General features: G+C 43.4%; 1 protein-coding gene across 1 annotated transcript in view; it reads left to right on the top strand.

The window, feature by feature from the left end:
• The window catches only part of GALNT17 (polypeptide N-acetylgalactosaminyltransferase 17), a 387,132-nt gene that overhangs the window by 214,206 nt on the left and 150,655 nt on the right, over positions 1 to 22,271 (top strand). The window contains exon 5 of the mRNA XM_032216602.1: positions 17,737 to 17,934. Coding sequence (XP_032072493.1) covers positions 17,737 to 17,934 — 198 coding nt within the window. The remainder of the gene's footprint in view (positions 1 to 17,736; positions 17,935 to 22,271) is intronic.

Here is a 22,271-nt window from a genome sequence, read left to right on the forward strand (position 1 = left end):
ATCTATTTCACAATTCTTTTTTTTTTATTTAATCGAAGGGGACAAAAAGGAAGCCAAATAGCAGGCCATCTTTCAAATGTGACCAGACAATATCTTGACAAAAGGTAACCGCTGTAGAGTGTGTTTACTTGTGTTTATGCTTTGCCTTCTCTGTTTGTAAGACTTTCCAATGCAAGGAATGAGCAATATTGCACAAAACAAAAGAAAGCAAAATAAAAATAAAAAATCCCCAATGTTTAAAATTTGGTAATACTGAATCCAATTTGGGCTGTCATGATATAAAAAAAGATGCTGAGACTCTAGAAAAAGTGCAGAGAAGAGCAACAAAGATAATTAGGGGATTTGAGGCTAAAACATATATAAATAAAGAATGGTTGCAGGAATTGGGTATGTCTAGTTTAATGAAAGGAACAATAGCAGGGTTACAATTTAGAATAGAATAGAATAGAATAGAATAACTGTTATTCCATTCTTCTAGTCGAACCCCCTGCTCGGGTAGGAAACCCTACACCACTTCAGACAAATGGTTATGCAACATCTTCTTAAAAACTTTCAGTGTTGGAGCATTCACAACTTCTGGAGGCAAGGTGTTCCACTGATTAATTGTTCTAACTATCAGGAAATTTCTCCTTAGTTCTAAGTTGCTTCTCTCCTTGATTAATTTCTGTCCATTGCTTCTTGTCCTGCCCTAAAGTGCTTTGGAGAATAGCTTGACTCCCTCTTCTTTGTGGCAGCTCCTGAGATATTGGAAGACTTATCATTTTAGAGGCTGCCAAAAGAAAAGGGAGTCAATCAATAGGATAGGGATAGGGATAGGGATAGGGATAGGGATAGGGATAGGGATAGGGATAGGGATAGGGATAGGGATAGGGATAGGGATAGGATAAGATAGACTAGGAATAGGATAGGGATAGGATAGGATAGGGATAGGATAGGATAAGATAAGAGAGAATAGGAATAAGATGGATAGGATAGGATAGGATAGGATAGGATAGGATAGGATAGGATAGGATAGGATAGGATAGGATAGGGATAGGGATAGGGATAGGGATAGGGATAGGAATAGGATAGGATAAGAATCGGATAGGGATAGGATAGGCTAGAATAGAATAGAATAACAGAGCTGGAAGGGACCTTGATGGTCTTCTAGTCCAACCTCTGCTTTGACAGGAAACCCTATACCTGTGATGGTAAACCTACGGCACACATACCAGAAGTGGCACAAGAGCCCTCTCTGCTGGCACCCCAGGTCAGATCTCTATGGCAATAATTTGACTCTGAAAGAAAAATATTACTCTTGGAAGCTAGACATAGTTTCTTCTGTATTTTGAGAATCGCAGATGCCCCTTCTTTAAAAAGTTGGCCTAACGATGAATCAAATGAGAGGTGTTTAAGAATGGCACAAAAATGACATTGACAAAGCAGTTCAAGGATTCTGAATAGAAAGCCTTCGTCTCCCCCCGCCCCCTTAAGCTTTCATCTCAAGCCCATCATAGGTTTCCTGACTATTTTAGATTCTTTCACTATGGCAAGTCATAAAGGAGGAGCTCCGGGAGATGAAGCGCCGGAGGAGATGCCTGGAGCACCGCTGGAGGTCCGATAAGTCCGCATCGAACCGAGCAATGGTAACCACCTGCACCAGGGAATATACTAGGGCACTTAGGGCAGCTAAAAGATCACATATAGCCTCCCTGGTTGCGTCCGCTGAGTCCCGCCCAGCTGCCCTGTTTAGGATAACCCGCTCCCTGCTGAACAAAAGGGAGGCGGGGGAACCCTTGCAGGGCAGAGCTGAAGAATATGCCCAATTCTTAGCGGACAAAATTGCTCGGTTTCGGACGGACTTGGACTCCACATCTGCAGTTCCAGCCGAGACTCAGGGGGACCAAGTACAACAGCTCTGGGTTGAGTTTCAGGAGGTTACCCCCGGGGATGTGGACAAGGCCATGAGAGCTGTGAGTTCCTCCACCTGTGCTTTGGATCCGTGTCCCTCATGGCTGGTTTCCAACTGTAGTGAGGTGACACGAGGCTGGATCCAGGCGGTTGTAACCGCCTCCCTTCGGGAGGGGAACTTCCCCGCCGCACTGAAGGCGGCGGTGGTGAGACCCCTCCTGAAGAAGCCATCTCTTGATCCAGCTGTCCTTAATAACTACCGCCCGGTCTCCAACCTCCCCTTCCTGGGGAAGGTTGTTGAGAAGGTGGTGGCCTTCCAGCTCCAACGGTCCTTGGAGGAAGCAGACTACCTAGACCCCTTCCAGTCAGGCTTCAGACCCGGTTACAGCACTGAAACCGCCTTGGTCGCATTGATGGATGATCTCTGGAGAGCCAGAGATGAAGGACATCCCTCCATCCTGGTCCTCCTTGACCTCTCAGCGGCTTTCGATACCATCGACCATGGTATCCTTCTGCGAAGACTGCGGGAGGTGGGAGTGGGAGGCACCGTGTTACGGTGGTTCTCCTCCTACCTCTCGGACAGGTCGCAGTCGGTGTTAGTGGGAGGGCAGAGATCGTCCCCAAGGCCCCTGAAATATGGGGTGCCGCAGGGTTCGGTCTTATCCCCCCTACTATTTAACATCTACATGAAACCGCTGGGAGAGATCATCCGTAGGCACGGGATTAGATACCATCAATATGCGGACGATACTCAATTGTATCTGTCCGCCCCGTGCCAAATCAATGAAGCGGTTGCCGTGATGGACCGGGGGCTCGAAGCCGTCATGGACTGGATGAGGATTAACAAGCTTGTGCTCAACCCAGAAAAGACCGAGTGGCTGTTGTGTTTTCCTCCCAAAAATTCGGCCACTAATCCAACACTCAGGCTGGGGGGTCAAATTCTACACCCCTCAGAGAGGGTTCGCAACTTGGGAGTCCTCCTGGATTCACAGCTGTCATTCGACCATCATATAGCGGCTGTGACCAGGGGGGCATTCGCCCAGGTACGCCTGGTGCGCCAGTTGCGACCCTACCTGAACCGGGAGGCCCTCACAACAGTCACTCGGGCCCTCGTGATTTCTAGGCTGGAATACTGCAATGTGCTCTACATGGGGCTGCCCTTGAAGAGCATCCGGCGACTTCAGCTAGTGCAGAACGCAGCCGCGCGAGTGATTGCGGGTGCACCCCGATTCACCCGCATTACACCTATCCTCCGCGAGCTGCGCTGGCTACCTGTCGATCTCCGGATGCGCTTCAAGGTGCTATTGACCACCCATAAAGCCCTACATGGCAGTGGATCGGGATACTTGAGAGACCGCCTTCTGCCAATTACCTCCCTACGGCCTATAAGATCTCATAGGTTAGGCCTCCTCCGCATCCCATCGGCCAGCCAATGTCGGCTGGCAACCACAAGGAGGAGGGCCTTCTCAGTAGCGGCCCCGACCCTTTGGAACGAGCTCCCCGTAGAGATTCGTACCCTCTCCACCGTCCAGGCCTTCCGCACAGCCTTGAAGAACTGGCTCGCCCGTCAGGCCTGGGGATAAGGACCATTACCCCGCCCGAATGTTGTATGCATGTTGTGTATCATTTTTATTATGTGTTGTTGTCTTAGTACTGTATTGTATTGTATTCCCCTCTCCCTGGTTTCTGTGAGCCGCCCTGAGTCCCCTCAGGGAAAAGGGCGGCCTACAAATAAAATCAATTCAATTCAATTCAATTCAATAAAATGTGTAAAATCGGATTTAATGCAAGAGCGGAGAATCCCAGCGTTTTCGGAGAAGCTGTTAGAGGAAGAGGGTGCAGTTGACTGGAATAGGAGGCAGGAAGGAAGCAGCAACTGAAATGGAAGCAAGTCACTGTGCCTGACCTAAAAAAAAATGTTGCATATTGATCAGGACAAAGTTGGACTCCCCCTACTTCCCACCCCTTTTTAACAGCAATTTCATAATGAAGCGTATGGGCTGGGGAAAGAAATGCAGCTTCCAAGATTTAGTCATGCTGACCACATGACCATGGAGACGTCTTCAGACAATGCTGACTCTTCGGCTTTGAAACGGAGATGAGCACCACCCCCTAGAGTCGGGAATGACTAGCACATATGTGCAAGGGGAACCTTTACCTAAGAAGAGATTGGACTTTTAACTTTCAAATTAGAACAAGCCCAGCAGCATCTGTGGCAAGCTACAGGGCTGTCAAAATTATAACATTTGATTACATCATCACACAAATCAAAAAATTGCACCACAGTATCTGATATCAGGTATCAAGTATCAACATGAAATTTTAGTACTGTTTCAACTGCACCAGTAAGACCATGCTTGAAACACTCTGTCCAGTGTTGGCCATCATGATATAAAAAGAGATGTTGAGAACCTAGAAAGAGTACAAAGAGGAAAAACAAAGATGATTAGGAGGCTGGAGGCTAAGGCATACAATGAATGGCTACAGGAATTGAGTGTGTCTAGTCCAATGAAGAGAAAAACTAGGTGTGACATGCTAGCAGTCTTTCAATATGTGAGGGACTGTCCCAGAGGAGAGGGACTCAGCTAATTTTCCAAAGCAACTGAGGGCAAAACAAGAAGTAATGGGTGGAAGCTTATCAAAGAGCGATCCAATCTAGAATTAAGGAGACATATCCTGACAGTAAGAACAATTAATCAATGGAATGGCTTTCTTGCAGAAGTTGTGGGTGATCCATCATGGGAGGTTATTAAGAAGAGATTGGGCAGTTATTTGTCCTGAATGGTGCAGGTTCTCCTGTTTAAACAGGGGTTGGACGCAAAGATCTCCAAAGCCCCTTCCTATTCTGTAATTCTGTGTTCTAGTCTGTGTTCCTGTTGTAGGTAAGGTTGTACTTGGCACACAAGAAGAAGCCATTCAAATGTCCTTATTTGTTCCTCAAGGGTTGTAAGGGAAAGTGTTGGGTCCAATCATCTGCACTCAGCAGAGTGCCATCCTACTTAGTTACGGGATCAAGGAGAAACTGGATGCCTCGTGCTTTTAGGGAGCACCAAATAGTTATACATCAGGTTACCTGTTGTATATCATTCTATTCCTGGGCACAATCACCATGGCAACCACTTTGCGAAAACACCCACACTTGACTAAAAATTCCAAAGGTGCCTGTGACCCCCAACATTTATATTTCACTGTTTTGAAAAGAAAATAGATAATGGAGAAGCATATAAGAGGCATGTGCCAGAATACCCGAATAACAGAGTTGGAGGGGAACTTGGAGGTCTTCTAGCCCAACCCCCTGCTCAAGCAAAAAACTTTGTAACATTTCAGGTAAGTGGTTGTCCAATCTCTTCTTAAAAACTTCCAGTGTTGGAGCACCCACAACCTCTGAAGCAAGTTGTTCCACTGATGAATTGTTCTGTTAGGAAAGATGTGGTATTAGATATGACGTAGAGAATATGGTTAGAGAAATTCTAGGAGGAAATTACATCTCAATAATGCTTACTCCCAGGAGAATGGAGATGCTTTAAGAAATATCCTGGCTTGGATTTTAATGACTCTTGTGCCTATTTCAGTTCATGGTGGGCATGGTAACATCAGCATTAAACTGCTTTGATTCATGAATTCCTTAGACCAGGGGGTAGCAACTTTAAACACTCAAAGAGCCACAAAGGTCCTAACCAAAAGCCCCCCCCTTCAATTCTGGAGCTGAATGGACAGCTCCCCCACAATAGAGTCTCTAACCCTAACCCTAACCCTAACCCTAACCCTATCAATTGTGGAGCCGACAAGTGATAGGGAGCTGCCGCAGAGGGATGAAAGAGCCACACGTGACTTCAGAGCTACGAGTTGCTTACCTCTGCCTTAGACCAACAGCATTCCAGGGCCAATCTTATGAGTTTCGAATACTTGATTCCTTGAAATCCTATTGCCCTTGATCACAGTTTGGAAAAGATTCAATTTCAAGATCATATTTCAGTTTCAGTACCTTGGACAGGGACATGGGCAGCATGTAAATTAAGCAAGTAAATAAAGGGTTCCATGATGGGCAGCCACCCCCTCTCATTTCTCTCAGTATCCTAACCACAGCTAGTATTCTGAGTAAGAACAAGGGCCTTCAACAATAGGCAGCGTTCAAGCAATGAGCAGATCCCGGTGTAGAAGTCTTGCAAGTCCTCCCTTTAATGGTTTGCTCATTTCACTCTGTCTCCAAGATCAGGGGATATGGTGGCTCAGTGGGTAAGATGCTGAGCTTGTTGATCAGAAAGGTTGGCAGTTCGGCGGTTCAAATCCCTAGCACCGCGTAACAGAATGAGCTCCCATTACCTGTCCCAGCTTTTGCCAACCTAGCATTTGGAAAGCATGTAAAAAATGCAAGTAGAAAAATGGGGATCACCTTTAATGGGAAGGTAACAGCGTTCCATGAGCGTTTAGCCATGCCAGCTACATGATCACAGAGATGTCTTTGGACAGCGCTGGCTCTTTGGCTTTGAAATGGAGCTGAGCACTGCCCCCTAGAGTCGGGAACAACTAGCACATATATGCAAGGGGAACCTTTACCTTTACCAAGATCAGCTTTAAGTGCTTTACAAATGCTTTCTTCTTCTTCTTTCTTTCTTTGGGTAACAAGGGTGGACTTTACTACTGTGAGAATATTCTTCCTAGTCGATGAGAGGAAGTTGCTGCTGTTATTGGCTATTGATTGACATATTGATTTGGTGTTTATATTTCTGTTATACAATGCATAGTATTGAAGTATTTAAACTGCTTAGATTTTAGTTATGGGTTTGCATGAAGCAACCTGTAACTCTTATAATTAATAGTAGATGCCCCGTTTTGGTGTAGTGGTTAAAGGCACTAGTCTTCAGTTTGCAGGAGGCTGCAAGTTATAATCCTATCTTTGACACAATGCCAGCTTAGTGACTTGAGCCAACCCCACTCTCTCAATCCTAAGAAGAAGACAACCACTTGGCAATCACTTCCCAAAATGTTGCCAAGAAAATTGCTTGGAATTGTCCAAGCTCTCACTAATAAGGAAGACTGATTTAAGGGCAGAACTAAATAAGTACCGTAAGTAACTATTAGAAAAAAAATTATGACCCATTCTGAGCCTGGTTTTCAAACAAAACAGGACAATTGCTTGAAGCAGAGGGGACATTTATTTGACAGCAAAACAGACAGCTTAGCAATTGAAGGTGGCCACAAATTGAAACAAAAGTTTGGTCCACATTTATGGAAAGTTCCATCTTCTGTTGTAGCAATATGTGAATGTAGACTGTTCTCCCAATCTGGAAATATGCTGGGTCCAGTAGAGAGGAAATTCTCACCCTGCGGGGTTTTGCAATCTTTTTCCTTTTACTGAAGTGACGGATTTGAAGTTGAGGGGAGCCTGTTGGGTTTACAAAAGATTTTCATACCTTGAAGGATTTTCCTTAGTTTTAATTCAGTTGCTGGGGTGTTCCAATTTTCTAGCTAAAGGCATGCTTCATTTCAGCCTAGGTGCCAGAAACAGTGGAAAGTCTTAAGCAATTTTTGGTTTTATTGTTTGGGGTTCACTGATGTGTCAGAGAAGGTCAGGTTTAGTGAGTGGCATGGATGGCAAGGTCCCATGGAGGTTTTTCTTCTCACATCACCTAAAGATCATGTCTTGCCAATATTCTAACTGCCATATTTTTCAGACTATAAGATGCACCAAGATTTTGAAGAGGTACATTTTTAATAAAAAGTTTTTTCCCTCCCTGACCCCAGGAGCACTTTGCAGGCCTCCCAAACCCTCTGCATGGCCATTTTTTTGTGAAAAATGGGACATGAAAAATGGGGCTTTCATGTTGGGAGCCCTGCAAAGTGCACCTGGGGACTGGGGAGGGCAAAAACGTGGTTCTACCACAAATGTGCGAACGACAAAAGCGCGCCTGACTAAACCGCAGTGACAAAACCACGCTGACAAAACCACGCCGACGAATGAGCACTGAAGCGCGCCAACAACAGCGTGCCGACAGAAGCGCGCTGTAACCCTAACCCTAAACCTAACCCTAACCCTAACCCTAACCCTAAACCTAAACCTAAACCTTACCTTAACTTAAATCACGCTTCTGCCGGCGCGCTTTTGTCGTTCGCGCATTTGTCGGGTCACGCAAAAACGTGACATGTGGGGGGTTTGGGAGGAAAGAAATGAGTCTGCAGAAGGTTTGGGCGGCCTGTAGAGTGTTCCAGGGTGCTGGGGAGGGAAAAAATGAGCAAAAAATGGCCCATTTATTGCAAAAAATGGGGCATGCAGAGAGTTTGGAAGGCTTGCAGAGTGCTCCTGGTGGCTTGGGAGAGCAAAAACACCCCTATTTTGTGAAAAACTGCCCCCTTTCACTCATTTTCCCCTCCCCAGCCCCCAGCAGCACTCTAGAGGCCTCTCAAACCCTCTGCGCATCCATTTTTGCAAAAAATGGAATGTATGGGGCAGGGTTTCAGGAGGCCAAAAATGCTGTATTCAGTGTATAAGATGCACCCAGTTTTTCACCCTCTTTTTTGGGGGGAAAAGGTGCATCTTATACCCCGAAAAATACAGTAGGTGGTTTACCAGCCTCCTACAAAGGTACTAAACACCAACAGTTGAAAATGTGTAGGAGAAGGAGAGGCAAAACCTGGGGGCAGAGTCAAAGGAGGGATCAGTTTGGACTCCCTACATAGCCACAAGTGAACTTAGTCCAATTCCTTTTGAATTCCATTGAATTCAACTTAACTAATTTAACTCCAAGCAGGTGCTAACTATTAATTGAGAAGATTCTTGTGCATAGGCATGATTAGTAATAAATCAGTTTAATTGGACCATCAGTTGTGGATCTGATCTTTCATGCCTGTCATTAATCATTGAACTAATTTATTACTCACAATTAACACTTGCTTGGGGTTAAATAGGGGTCAAAAGTATGGGATGGTGCACTTAGTTTCAAGGTAAAGGATCCCCTCGCACATGTGTGCTAGTCGTTCCCAACTCTAGGGGGCGGTGTTCATCTCTGTTTCAAAGCTGAAGAGCCAGCGCTGTCCGAAGATGTCTCCGTGGATGTGGCTGGCATGACTAAACGGCAAAGGCGCACGGAACGTTGTTATCTTCCCACCAAAGGTGGTCCCTATTTTTTCTACTTGCATTTTCACATGCTTTCAAACTGCTAGGTTGGCAGAAGCTGGGAGAAGTAACGGGAGCTCACTCCATTACGCAGGGCTAGGGATTCGAACCGCTGAACTGCCAACCTTTCTAATCGACAAGCTCAGCATCTTAGCCACTGAGCCATCACATCCCTGCACTTAGTTTGCTTATGGTTATATAAAGGAGCCTAGGCTGATCCCTCTTTTAACTCCTACCCTAGGGTCTGCTACTCCTTCCCTTTCAAAATAATTTGCATTGGCTTACATACAGTTTGTGTGGGCATCTCTTCCTTTCTCCTGAGATTATAATAAATGCTTTTTATTTTTATTAACGTCATTTGAAAGAAGTTCTGTAGCAAGGAAGCAAGATTGAGGTGGATCTTTTTTTTTTGAAAATTTTATTAATTTCATATATACATTCACAATTATATGATCTCATAACTGTTATTAATAATATGTATTTATAACAATTTTTCCCCTACAGTTGACAATATACTTGAAATTGCTTTCTTACCATCCCATAACTCCATCTTATCTTACAACATTCCTACTTCTTCTTCCTTCCTTCCCTCCTTCCTTCCCTCCTTTCTTCTCTCCTACTCTCCTTCCCTCCTTCCTTCCCTCCCTCCTTCCCTCCCCCTTTCTTCTCTCCTTCTCTCCTTCCCACCTCCTTCCCTCCTTCCTTCCCTCCTTCCTTCCCTCCTTCCTTCCCTCCTTTCTTCTCTCCTCCTCTCCTTCCTTTCCCCCTTCCTTTCCTCCTTCCTTCCCCCCTTCCTTCTCTCCTACATTCCCTCCTTCCTTCCCTCCTTTCTTCTCTCCTTCATTGAGGTGGATCTTATAGAGCACTTTTGATTCTTTAGAGTACAAATAGACTTCATTTTGCCATTTATTTATCTGTTGTAGTTCCTTCCTTCCACGCTTCCAGGAATTTAACATTTCTCCTTCTTACTTTTCCTTGTGAAGCAGCCTGGCCTGGAATAGATGGATTGGGTCTAGGTCACCCCAAAAGTCCTATGGCTGAGTAGGGCCTTGAATTTTATTTTTGCCAGCTCTAAACCCAGGAGGAATCCAATTAACCATGATTACTTTTAACAAAACCACTTTAAACTCCTCTTCTTAAAAGCTCCTTTTATGCCAAAGATATCTATGGAAGAGTATCGGTAGAGTTAAATTCTATTCTGTGAATGGACTAAGAATTAATGGGTTTTCCCATTTCTTCCTCCTCTCGTGGTAAACTCGATTTTATTTTTTAGAAATAAAATTTGTTGCTCTTCCGCTTTCTGCTTGATATAGATGTGACAGGAGAGTCTCGTGCACAATTCATCCTGTGCCATGGAAAGAAGAAGCTATTGCTCCCAGGAGGAAAATGGTAGAAATATCTGCAAAACAGATGGGAGTGGGGGGATGGATTTCAAATGGGTTTATGGGTTTTCCTTTTGAACAATGAACCCCAAAGATACGTTTCAAAGGCATCTTTTCAACCCTGGCATTTATAGGTCGAGCTTAACTGCTCTTATCCTTCTCGGGTGGCTCATTCTTCAGAGCTGGGTGTTATATATGCAGCCGAAAAGGCTGCATATATACTGCTGTTTACGAAAAGGTCATCTGAAAAGACCTTCAACAGAGAAGGTATTAAGCAGTTGTCTCTGCTTTTGACTATGCTGAGAGTCTGTTGCTTAAGAAAGCAGGTTGGTACCAGGATCACATTATGTGGATGATTTCATAGTGTGAGAATCAAGAAATATAGCTTATTGAGCTATTAGATTCAATAAGTCCTGTGGATGATAGAAAGCCCCAGAAGAGATATGAACCAAAGTTTTCAGCTAGGATGATTTCAAAATTTACCAGAAATATTTGTAATCCTGCTGAACCGTTGCTAACTGCAAAATATGTTTCTTTCTTTCTTTCTTTCTTTCTTTCTTTCTTTCTTTCTTTCTTTCTTTCTTTCTTTCTTTCTTTCTTTTTTTTTTTGCAAAATATGCCCTTGTCTGGATTCGTTTAAAACAGGAAGAATGAAACTGTTGGAAATGAGGGATTGAAAGTAATGTTACACAGGTGTTCACAGATAGTGACAGTTAGTGAGGTTGTGAAGCATGTATGTGGTTAGAAGAACAGTGTAAAAGATAGGGTTCAAGATCGGCTCAGCACTCTTTGATTTACAATACAATAGCAGAGTTGGAAGGGACCTTGGAGGTCTTCTAGTCCAACCCTCTGCCTAGGCAGGAAACCCTATACCGTTTCAGACAAATGGCTATCCAAAATCTTCTTAAAGACTTCCAGTGTTGGGGCATTCACAACTTCTGGAGGCAAGTTGTTCCACTGATTAATTGTTCTAACTGTCAGGAAATTTCTCCTCAGTTCTAAGTTGCTTCTCTCCTTGATTAGTTTCCACCCATTGCTTCTTGTTCTACCCTCAGCTGCCTTGGAAAATAGTTTGACTTCCTCTTCTTTGTGGCAACCCCTGAGATATTGGAAGACTGCTATCATGTCTCCCTTATTTCTTCTTTCTATTAAACTAGACATACCCAGTTCCTGCAACCGTTCTTCATATGTTTTAGTCTCCAGTCCCCTAATCATCTTTGTTGCTCTTCTCTGTACTCTTTCTAGAGTCTCCACATCTTTTCTACATCATGGTGACCAAAACTGAATGCTGTATTCCAAGTGTGGCCTTACCAAGGCATTATAAAGTGTTATTAACACTTCACATGATCTTTATTCGATCCCTCTGTTTATGCAGCCTAGAACTGTGTTGGCTTTTTTGGCAGCTGCTGCACACGGCTGGCTCATATTTAAATGATTGTCCACTAGGACTCCAAGATCCCTCTCACAGTTACTACTGATGAGCAAGGTACCACCTATACTGTACCTGTGCATTTCGTTTCTGTTGCCTAAATGTGGAACCTTACTCTTTTCACCATTGAATTTCATTTTTTTCATTTGTAGCAGTCCTTGTAGGACTTGCTATATCTCATTGGCCCTCTGCATTAATATGTTAATGCAGTGTATTACTGCTATTATATCGTTTATATCTATTCATTTCTAATGTTCCAAATTATTAGAAACAATAAACCTCTGATTTTAAAGTAAGAATTTTTGCTTGTGTTGTTGCCTTTGTTTCCTATTGGAATTTTCCTATGACAATAGCATTAACTCTACTTTCAATCACTCATGCTCTGGGCATCTCCCGTATCCTCAAGTTATTGTCAGTGTGCCAGAAGAACCCAACTCCAAATTAAAAACTCCGAGACAACCATTTTCTCAAACTTCCCTTTTATTAGAGTAGCTATACTGGCATATCTGGGAAAAGGTGGCACAGTGGTTAAATGCAGCACTGCAGGCTACTGCTAGATCAGCAGGTCAGCGGTTCAAATCTCACCGGCTCAGGGTTGACTCAGCCTTCCATCCTTCCGAGGTGGGTAAAATGAGGACCCAGATTGTTGGGGGCAATATGCTGACTCTCTGTAAACCGCTTAGAGAGACCTGAAAGGCCTATGAAGCGGTATATAAGTCTACTGCTATTGCTATTGCTAAAACCCAAATCTGAGAGTTCTGGGTTTTCCCTCAGTAAGTCAAAAGCCCAAACCCAGCCCCTGCCCCCATCAGTTCATCAATGGTCCAATCACAATCCGTCCCAACTCAAGACATCATTTCAACCAGCCCTCCAGATTCAGGAGTACCATGATCTTGACCAAAAAGAAGAATGCTATTATGTCTAACTACATTCCCTCTACTAACCCACCCCCCCCTTCTACTTTCCCAGGCACAAGAATGTGGCAGCATGGAAGTTTCCGAAGCTAATATGGCTTTCAAAGCTGATACTTAAAATCCTTCGTTTCGTGACCATTAAAGTTACAACATCACTGAAAAATGTAACTTACAACTGTTTTTCACAACTCTTGCAGCATCCCCATAGTTCATTGTCATCTTTTAATGATCCCATAAGGTGGAGCCTGGGCAACTGAATGGAGCTGAGTGTTTACTGGCCAGATGCCCTTCCCTGTCACCAGTGTGGGGTTATATTTGGCAGATATGTTCTCATCGTACCCAGAGAGAGAAATATCTGTCTCTACCTAGGATCGAACTCACAGCCTCCAGATTGTGAGGCAATTGTGAGCTCCACCTCTAGGCCACTAAGCCACTGAGCAACCCCATCGTTAAGTGATCAAAATTCAAATACTTGATAACTGACTCTTATTTATGACGGTTGCAGTGTCCTGGGGGCCACGTGACCATCTTTTGCAACCTTCTGACCATCAAAATCAATCAGGAAGCTGAATTCACTTAACCACGGCATTACTAACTTAATAACCATAGCGGTTCGTTTAACAACGGCAGCAAGAAAAATTGTAAGATAGGGCAAAACTTATCAAACAGCTATCTTGTTTAACAAAAGAAATCTTGGGCTCAGTTTTGGTCATAGATCAAGGACCACCTGTACTGAAATGCACTCTACATAGGGGTAGCCTTGAAAGAATATTCAGAAGCTGCAGCCGGTGCAGAATGTGGTGGCAGAAGCAATTTTGGGTGCCCCTAGGGTTGCACATGTAACACCTTTGGAACATTGAGCTCCAATTTGTTTATGGGTCCAATTTAAAGTGTTGGTCACACTTTTAAAGTCCTTTATGGCATGGGACCAGGTTATCTAAGGAACCCCCTCATCCCATTTTCTTAAAAAAAATATTTTATTATTTTTTATTCTTTTATTTTATATGAATCCCATCTTAGTTATTTTTACAAATAACTCAAGGCCGGGAACGTACCCAACACACCTTCCTCCTCCTCCTATATTCTGCACATCAACAACCATTTGATGTGGTTGGGCTGAGAGAGAGTGGCTGGCCCAGCTGGCTTTCATGCCTAAGGAGGGACTAGAACTCACAGTCCGCTATTGATTGGCCCAAAATTACCAGCCAGCTTTCATGCCAAAGGCGGGACTAGAACCCACAGTCTCCTGGTGATTGAACTAAAGTTACCAGTTAGCTTTCATGCCAAAGGCGGGATTAGAACTCACAGTCTCCTGGTGATTGGCCCAAAGTCACCAGTTAGCTTTCATGCCAAAGGCGGGACTAGAACTCACAGTCTACTGGTGATTGGCCCAAAGTCACCAGCTAACTTTCATGGTGAATGCGGGACTAGAATTCATAGTCTCCTGGTGACTGCCCAAAGTCACCTGCCAGTTTTCATGCCAAAGGCGGGACTAGAACTCACAGTCTCCTGGTAATTGGCCCAAAGTCACCAGTTAGCTTTCATGCCAAAGGCGGGACTAGAACTCACAGTCTCCTGGTGATTGGCCCAAAGTCACCAGCTAACTTTCATGGTGAAGGCGGGACTAGAATTCATAGTCTCCTGGTGATTGGCCCAAAGTCACCTGCCAGTTTTCATGCCAAAGGCGGGACTAGAACTCACAGTCTCCTGGTGATTGGCCCAAAGTCACCAGTTAGCTTTCATGCCAAAGGCGGGACTAGAACTCACAGTCTCCTGGTGATTGGCCTAAAGTCATCAGCTAACTTTCATGGTGAAGGCGGGACTAGAATTCATAGTCTCCTGGTGACTGGCCCAAAGTCACCTGCCAGTTTTCATGCCAAAGGCGGGACTAGAACTCACAGTCTCTTGGTGATTGGCCCAAAGTCACCAGTTAGCTTTCATGCCAAAGGCAGGACTAGAACTCACAGTCTCCTGGTGATTCGCCCAAAGTCACCAGCTAACTTTCATGGTGAAGGCGGGACTAGAATTCATAGTCTCCTGGTGACTGGCCCAAAGTCGCCTGCCAGCTTTCATGGCTAAGGCAATTTCATCTACCCTTTGCACCCCAACAGGCAGGGAAGGCACATTATAGAGCCCATTGGTTAAAGAACTTTGATTGATGGGGTCTACAAAGAAAGATTTCTCTGCTTTCTGCTGCACAGTGACTTGCTTTCTGCTTGACCCCAGAGACAAAAGGCCCTCACCATCCTGGGCTTCTGGAAAAGCATTTTGTCCTGGCTCTGCTGACTGGCCTCAGAATCCCAGAATTCCTTGCACCCCTGGGGTTGGTTGGAGGGATGAAAAAGCTCCTTCTGGCTTTTAATTTTACAATTGTCCCTTTTAACTTTGTTTTAATTGAGTTTTTAACTTCTTTTTTTAACAATAGCATTTATATCATTTTACTGTTTTATCTGCAAATTGCCCAGAGGCATGCAAGTGTGATGGGTGGTATAAAAAATTGGTAAAAAAATAAAATAAAGATGACATATTGAATTTAGGCACAGGCAGGCTTTTGACCAAAGAAGATAGCATTTAATACTGTGGGAGGTTGTAGAGAATTACAATAGCAATAGCACTTCGACTTATATACCACTTTACAGAGTTTCACAGCCCTCTCTAAGCTGTTTACAGAGTCAACCTATTTGCCCCAACAGTTTGGGTCTTCATTTTAATCCCACCTTTGGAAGAATGGAAGGCTGAGTCAACCTTGAGCCTGGTGAGATTTGAACTGCCAAATTTCAGGTAGCCGGCAGTCAGCAGAAGTAGCCTGCAGTACTGCACTCTAACCACTGCACCACCGTGGCTCAATGGATAGAGATTGAGCACAATGGATAGAGATTAGACCGTGTTACTCACATAATCTTGGTGGCACAGTGGTTAAAGTGCCGTATTGCGGGCCAACTCTGCCCATAGTCTGGAGTTCGATCCTGACCAGCTCAATGTCGACTCTGCCTTCCATCCTTCTGAGGTCAAGGAAATGCAATATGTAGTAAATTGCAATATGCAACATGCAAATAATGCTTCTACATTTTAAACCACTCAGAGAGCGCTGTAAAGCACTATGGGGCAATATATAACCCTAAATTTCTATGCTATTGCTATGCTATTACCATAACAATGCTGTGATATATTTTATTTTTTTGAGGGAAATGTTTGTTCCCCCTTCCAAGACAAGCAAAGGAAGCATTGTATTGCCACATTTGGAAGCTGGCATGTTAGAGATTCAAAGAGAAACTCCTAATCTCATATTATACTTGATTCTGAGGAGAATATAAAGGGACCGTGATTAGTGTTTGCAATTTAAATGTCAGGAGAAGCATCCAAATTTTGAAAGCTTGCATGACATTGGAACTGTGTCACTCGCAGTGCTAATTTCCCATTCAGGGAATGTTTTAGTCAACCTGCGTCAGAAGTGGGAGCACAGATTGGCAAAGGTACAGTTAATTTCTTTCCAGGACTACTGAAAGGCAAGTCCTACAGAATTTAATGGAAACTTACCTTCAGGCATCTACCTCGGATTGCAGCCTAAAATCCCCGTTGATGGATTCAATTGATCTCCCTCCCTTCCACAATCTTTGTTGTCAGCCTGTGTGAAATCTTTCCTGCCTTTTGAATGGGGATAAGGAAAGACGTACTTGAATAACCTTGAGATAGCTGCCTCGCCATTGCATGCTCTTTTCACAAGGTGAAGTTCCTTGATGCTGTCTAAGCCGGTGCAATTGTTAAAGGATTTATTGACTTAACATAAGCCAAGACTGAATAAATATCCATATACTGTTTTCTGGAGTGGTTTATTTTATTGGGCTTTAACTCCACTTTATTTTTATAAAGGCCAGTAATTTCCACGCACAAAGCTCTCAGCGCCCCCCCCCCCCCCCCTAAAGATGCTTGCTTTTTATCTTTGGGAAAATATATTGAAATAACCAATAGTTAAATGATACAGTACAAGCTGGATCCTGATCCAACCCCTAGTTTCTTCTACTCGGGAATATAATAGAATAGAGAGACAATGTGTTCTAACGGTTAGAGTGCTGGAATAAGATAGAGAAGACCCAGGTTCAAGTCTACCCTTAACACAGGTGTCTTTGGGTGACTCGCTCTCCCTCAATCCAATGCTCTGTGTTGTTGCAGTGAGCATAAAACGAATGAAGATATTTGAAAGTTACGTTAGGAGTCCAATGAAAAGGTAGGATATAAAATGGTGATCAGGAGGAGGATAATGATGATGAGGATAGAAATAATAGCAATAGTAATAGGCTCCTTGGGTGCAATCCCAAAACAACTGGAGCACCACTTGAACACCATTGGCATTGACATAATCATCATCAGTCAATTGCAGAAGGCAGCTTTACTTGGAGCAGCTTACATCTTTAATGCACCTTTAACAACATCAGCTATCTTTCTTAAATCCTTGGGAGTTTACAGTTTATTATAGCAATAGCAGTAGCAGTAGACTTATTAGGATTTGGGAGCTTGATAGGTGGATAAAAATGCCAAATTCAGTCTCAACATCTGGCTAACTGTGCGACCGACTATAATAGCATAGAATGTATGGTATCCCCCCCCCCCAAAAAAAAATAAGATCACCCTGGATAACAATCCCACTTGGGCTTTTGAGCACATGTGCTAAAATAAGCCCTCCCATGAAAATAAGCCCTCCCCGAAAATATTGTAACACAGCAGCAGCCATGAGGTGACCACGCTCGCTGCCTCCTGCACCTCAAAAATAATAAGACCTCCCCGACAATAAGGTCAAGTGCTTATTTTGGGGGTCAAAAGAAAATACGACCCTGTCTTATTTTTGGGAAAACATGGGTAGGTGGACTAGAATTTTGATTCCTTATAAAAAAAAGATTGCATGTACCACAAGGTATCAAATTATGAAAACCAATCTAATCAGTTGTGTGTTTCTTGGAATGTAATTGCCTGGAATCTTTCCAAACTAATGGTTTGGTTGTTCTCTTCCAGGGCAGAGCCAGTTCTTTCAAGAATCCAGGAGAACCGAAAAAGGGTCATCCTCCCATCCATTGACAATATCAAGCAGGACACCTTTGAGGTGCAGCGCTATGAAAATTCAGCCCATGGATACAGCTGGGAGCTGTGGTGCATGTATATTAGTCCGCCAAAGGATTGGTGGGATGCAGGAGACCCTTCCTTACCTATCAGGTGGGTTCTGAATTGCAAGATGTTAGGCATTCACAATGTTTTCTTTTTCTTTTTGGAGGATTTTTTCAGAGTGGAATATAATGTCACATAAATCAACATCTTAACCTGATGCTGGCATTAGAACTTGGCCAATTTATCATATTAAAAGCCTCTCCTTCTGAACCGGTGAGCAGAACTTTGAATTGTTGACTGGAAATAAACAAACAAACGAAAATATCTAGAAGAGACACCAGTTTTTATTTTTTGATTGTTCTTATTGCATTTATTGGGTGGCTTTTCTTATAAAAGGGGTGAGCAATATGGTGTTGCTAGGTATTTACTTTGGTTCTATATAGTCTTCATATCCCCACTAATCATCAAAACTTCCTCTTCCTCCTCCTCCTTATTCTGATTTTTAACTGTAAACAAACTAAATCTTAGTAATTGGATCTACAATATTCTCACTTTTTTTTGTCTGATTGATTTTTCTCCAACATAAAAAGAAATTCATTGCAAGAATGCCTCTAGAGATCCTACATACTCCCATAGATATAGATATATATATTAAAAATAAAAGATAGTGGGCAACTGAAGCCCTATGGTGGGAAAATATTCCCACTTTTCACCAGATAACAGACTGGAAGGCTAGAAATGATGATAGAAAACCAAGTCATCATGTTGTATTTTAAGAAATGATGCTTCATGCCTCCTTACGTTCACCATTGCAGGCAATGTATTGTAGTGTTCATGGATTTCTCTCAAAATTCTCAAGATACCCAGCAGTCCAAAAATATTGTCTATATCTTGCCTTTTTGTTTTCTCTTAACAACCCTGTTATCCCTTGCATTCGGGTGGAACCGGGGTGACTGAATGGAGCTGAACATTTACTGGCAGGATGCCGTTCTTGACACCTATGTGGAGTTCACAACAGATATTTTCTCTTTGCGCCCAGAGAGAGAAATTCTGCCATTACCTAGGATCGAACTCACAGCCTCCTGATTGTTAGGCCACCACACTACTCTTTCTCATTCCTGTTGTATTCTTATTAATTTATCAATATACCTTGTCTTAAGAGTTAGGAAAAAAAAAACCCAATGACATTTGACTGCTATGGATAACAAACCATAAGTAAAGCAAATTGTCAAATGTTTCTAGAACTCTTCAGACAAATATTTAACTTGCTCAAGAGGCATTGTGGATACTTAAATGTGGGTGTTTGTAGAAGAGCAGGCGGAGTTAGGGGCTGGAGTTAAGCATGTCATCAGCTCAGAGACCTTACATTCCCACAAACAATCCAAATCCAACCCACCTTTTTTTAATTTAGAATGTATTTATTTTTTATTTTCAAAACAAACACAACACATATAATCTTCCTTCTTTACATACTGTAGAAAGTGTATCAGTTGGTTACAAAAGACTTTCGTGCATCTTTTCCTCAGTCATCAAGCATAATTCATATTAACTCAAGTATTTTAACTCAGATATTTATACATGTTACCCTTATACCTCCATTTTTAATTTGACTATAATTATTTAAACATCCTTCATCATAAAATATACCGAAATTTAATACATAACCACATACTGGCCTTTCAATTACTATTTCTAAAATCCTCCAATAACACTGAATCCTTATGTCCTATTCTAGCTAAACATCCATAATATTTAGTAACAAACTTTTCTAATCCTCCTTTCCAGATCACTGTTGGCAATTTTCATCCAGTTTCCTTATATTGTACCCATACATATATATAGGTTGTCATCATCAAATCCAACCCCCTTGAATTCAGTTGACCCTTATCTGGCCCCAATTTACTACTCGATGAATGAAGGTTGACTATATTCTTAAGTATAGGCTTGAAAAAATATTTTGTGCTGCGACTTAATGAATGGCCCCGATCCTTTGTCCATTTTATTCTCGTTGGAATAAAATGTAGCTAAGGTACATCTTGTACATTAGCTACATTTAGCTTTTCACATGGCTCTTCGTTTAGGCATTTGTCCATAGGTTTATTGTGTTAATTGCCATTGATTGGTTTTTACTTTACCTATATTTTGTGGTTGTTGATTTTCTCTGGTCCTTTGTGTCATAATTCCCCTTTTTTATTAGAATAAAAAAATTGGAAAGTTGGGAACAATTGTATGCCTGAAAAATGGATTGGCAAACCACTCCGTGGTATTATTAATAAAACCACAGCGGGATAATGGGCAGAAAGAATACTTTAAGGAACTGAAGGAAGAGCTGCAACCAAGACAATGGGTAGAGGAAAGAAATTTGAGTCTGAGGCAGAAACGTAATTTGAGAAAATGTCTCAAGCTTGACCTTCCCTGTTTCTCTTGTGGATAAAGGGATGGAGGGAGGGAAGACGGGCATTCAGACTTGCAAGATTCCATTCCTGTAACTTTGTAATAAAAGTAGCATTAACATTTCATAATTTTTGGTTTCCCTGTCTGGTTGACCTTGAAAGGTTCTCCATAAAGCCATCAAGCTGAATCTGAGCATAAATTAACAGAATAACACAGCTGGAAGGGACCTTGGAGGTCTTCTAGACCAACTCTTTGCTCAGACAGGAAACTACATTTCAGACAAATGATTGTCCAACATCTTCTTAAAAACTTCCAGTGTTGGGGCATTCACAACTTCTGGAAGCAAGTTGTTCCACCGATTAATTGTTCTAACTGTCAGGAAATTTCTCCTTAGTTCTAGGCTGCTTCTCTCCTTGATTAGCTTCCACCCATTGCTTCTTGTCCTGCCTTCAGGTGCTTTGGATAACACCTTGACTCCCTCTTCTTTGTGGCAACCCTTTAAATATTGGAACAGTGTTACCATGTCACCCCCTAGTCCTTCTTTTCTTAAACTAAACACACTGTCAGAGTTCTCCTAAAGAAAGAAGACGCCGAGACTTGAGTTTTCTCAGATCCATTTTAATAGAGGTGTCATATTGGCACATCTGGGCAAACCCGAATCTGGATGTTTCCAAGTTTTCCCCACCCAAGTGAAAGTTCAAGTCCCTGCCCAGCACCCTCATGTCGTCACATGGCCCAATCAGGCATCGTCCCAACTGGAGATGCCTCCCAGTCACGCCATCGCAGCTGCAGGGCAAGGTGGCCTTGACTCTCTGAGAAAAGAATGTTATTTTGACCACATATCTCCTATATGCTATATAATCCCCCCCTCCTGTTTTCCCACAGTAAAAAAATGTGGCAGGCCTTAAGGCCCAATGCAAAAGATGGCTTCCAGGTCTGATACACACCCAATTTCAGCAACCGTTCTTTATATGTTTAGCCTTCAGTCCCCTAATCATCTTTGTTGCTTTTCTCTACACTCTTTCTAGAGCAATGATGGCTAACCTTTTTGTCCTTGCATGCTAATAGCCCCACCCCTTTCGTGCCCTGCCCCAATCTGCATGGTCGCACAATTTCCTCGTGCTCCATTTTCGGCCTAGCAGGCCAGTGGTGGGTTTCAAATTTTTTTAGAACCTCTTCTGTAGGTGTGGCCTGCTTTGTGGGAGTGGCTTGCTGGCCATGTGACCGAATGGGAGTGGCTTGCCAGCCATGTGCCTGGGTGGGAGTGGCTTGGCAGCCATGTGACTGGGTGGGCATGGCCAACTTGTAAAATGTGGTGAAACTCACTTAACAATGCTCTTGCTTAACAACCAATATGTTGGCTCAGGAACTCTGGCATTTGAAGCACGCAAGTCTTAAAGCTGTCAAGTTACAAGACCCTTGCACTCCTAACCCTTTAGGAAAAAAAAAACCCAGGGGTGTTCAAACTTGACAGCTTTAAGACTTGTGGACTTCAACTCCCAGAATCCCTCCTCTCGCTCTTCATCTTGATGATGTGCAGACGGGCGGGGGGACGGAGTTGGAACTGGTTCTAAATGGCACTGTAGATTTGTGGAACCTCTTCTATAGAAGAAGTTAGAACTGATAGGAACCCATGCCTGTAGCAGGCCTATTTGGAGCCTCCTGGGACCAGAAAAGGGGCGCCGGGGGGCACCCAGCACCACCCCACCCCACCCCTTTTTGGGCCTAGCAGGCATCCTCAAAGCCTCCTGAGATCAAAAATGGGCACACAGGGGAGGCACCTCCGCCTTCCCTCTGCACATGTGCATGTGACTGCCCACTCCCCCCCACGCATGTGCACACTTCTCCTGCATGTGTGGCAGAGACCTGTAAATCAGCTGGCTGGCAGGAGCACATGCATGTGCGGTGGAGCTGAGCTGGGGTGACGGCTCGTGTGCCGACAGAGAGGCCTCCACATGCCATCTGTGCCATGCGTGCCATAGTTTCACCATCATGGTCGTAGAGTCTGAATATCTTTTTTTTACATCATTACATCGTCTTTACTTGAAGGA

The sequence above is a fragment of the Thamnophis elegans genome, chromosome 4, assembly GCF_009769535.1.
Source record: "Thamnophis elegans isolate rThaEle1 chromosome 4, rThaEle1.pri, whole genome shotgun sequence".
NCBI classification, from domain to species: domain Eukaryota; kingdom Metazoa; phylum Chordata; class Lepidosauria; order Squamata; family Colubridae; genus Thamnophis; species Thamnophis elegans.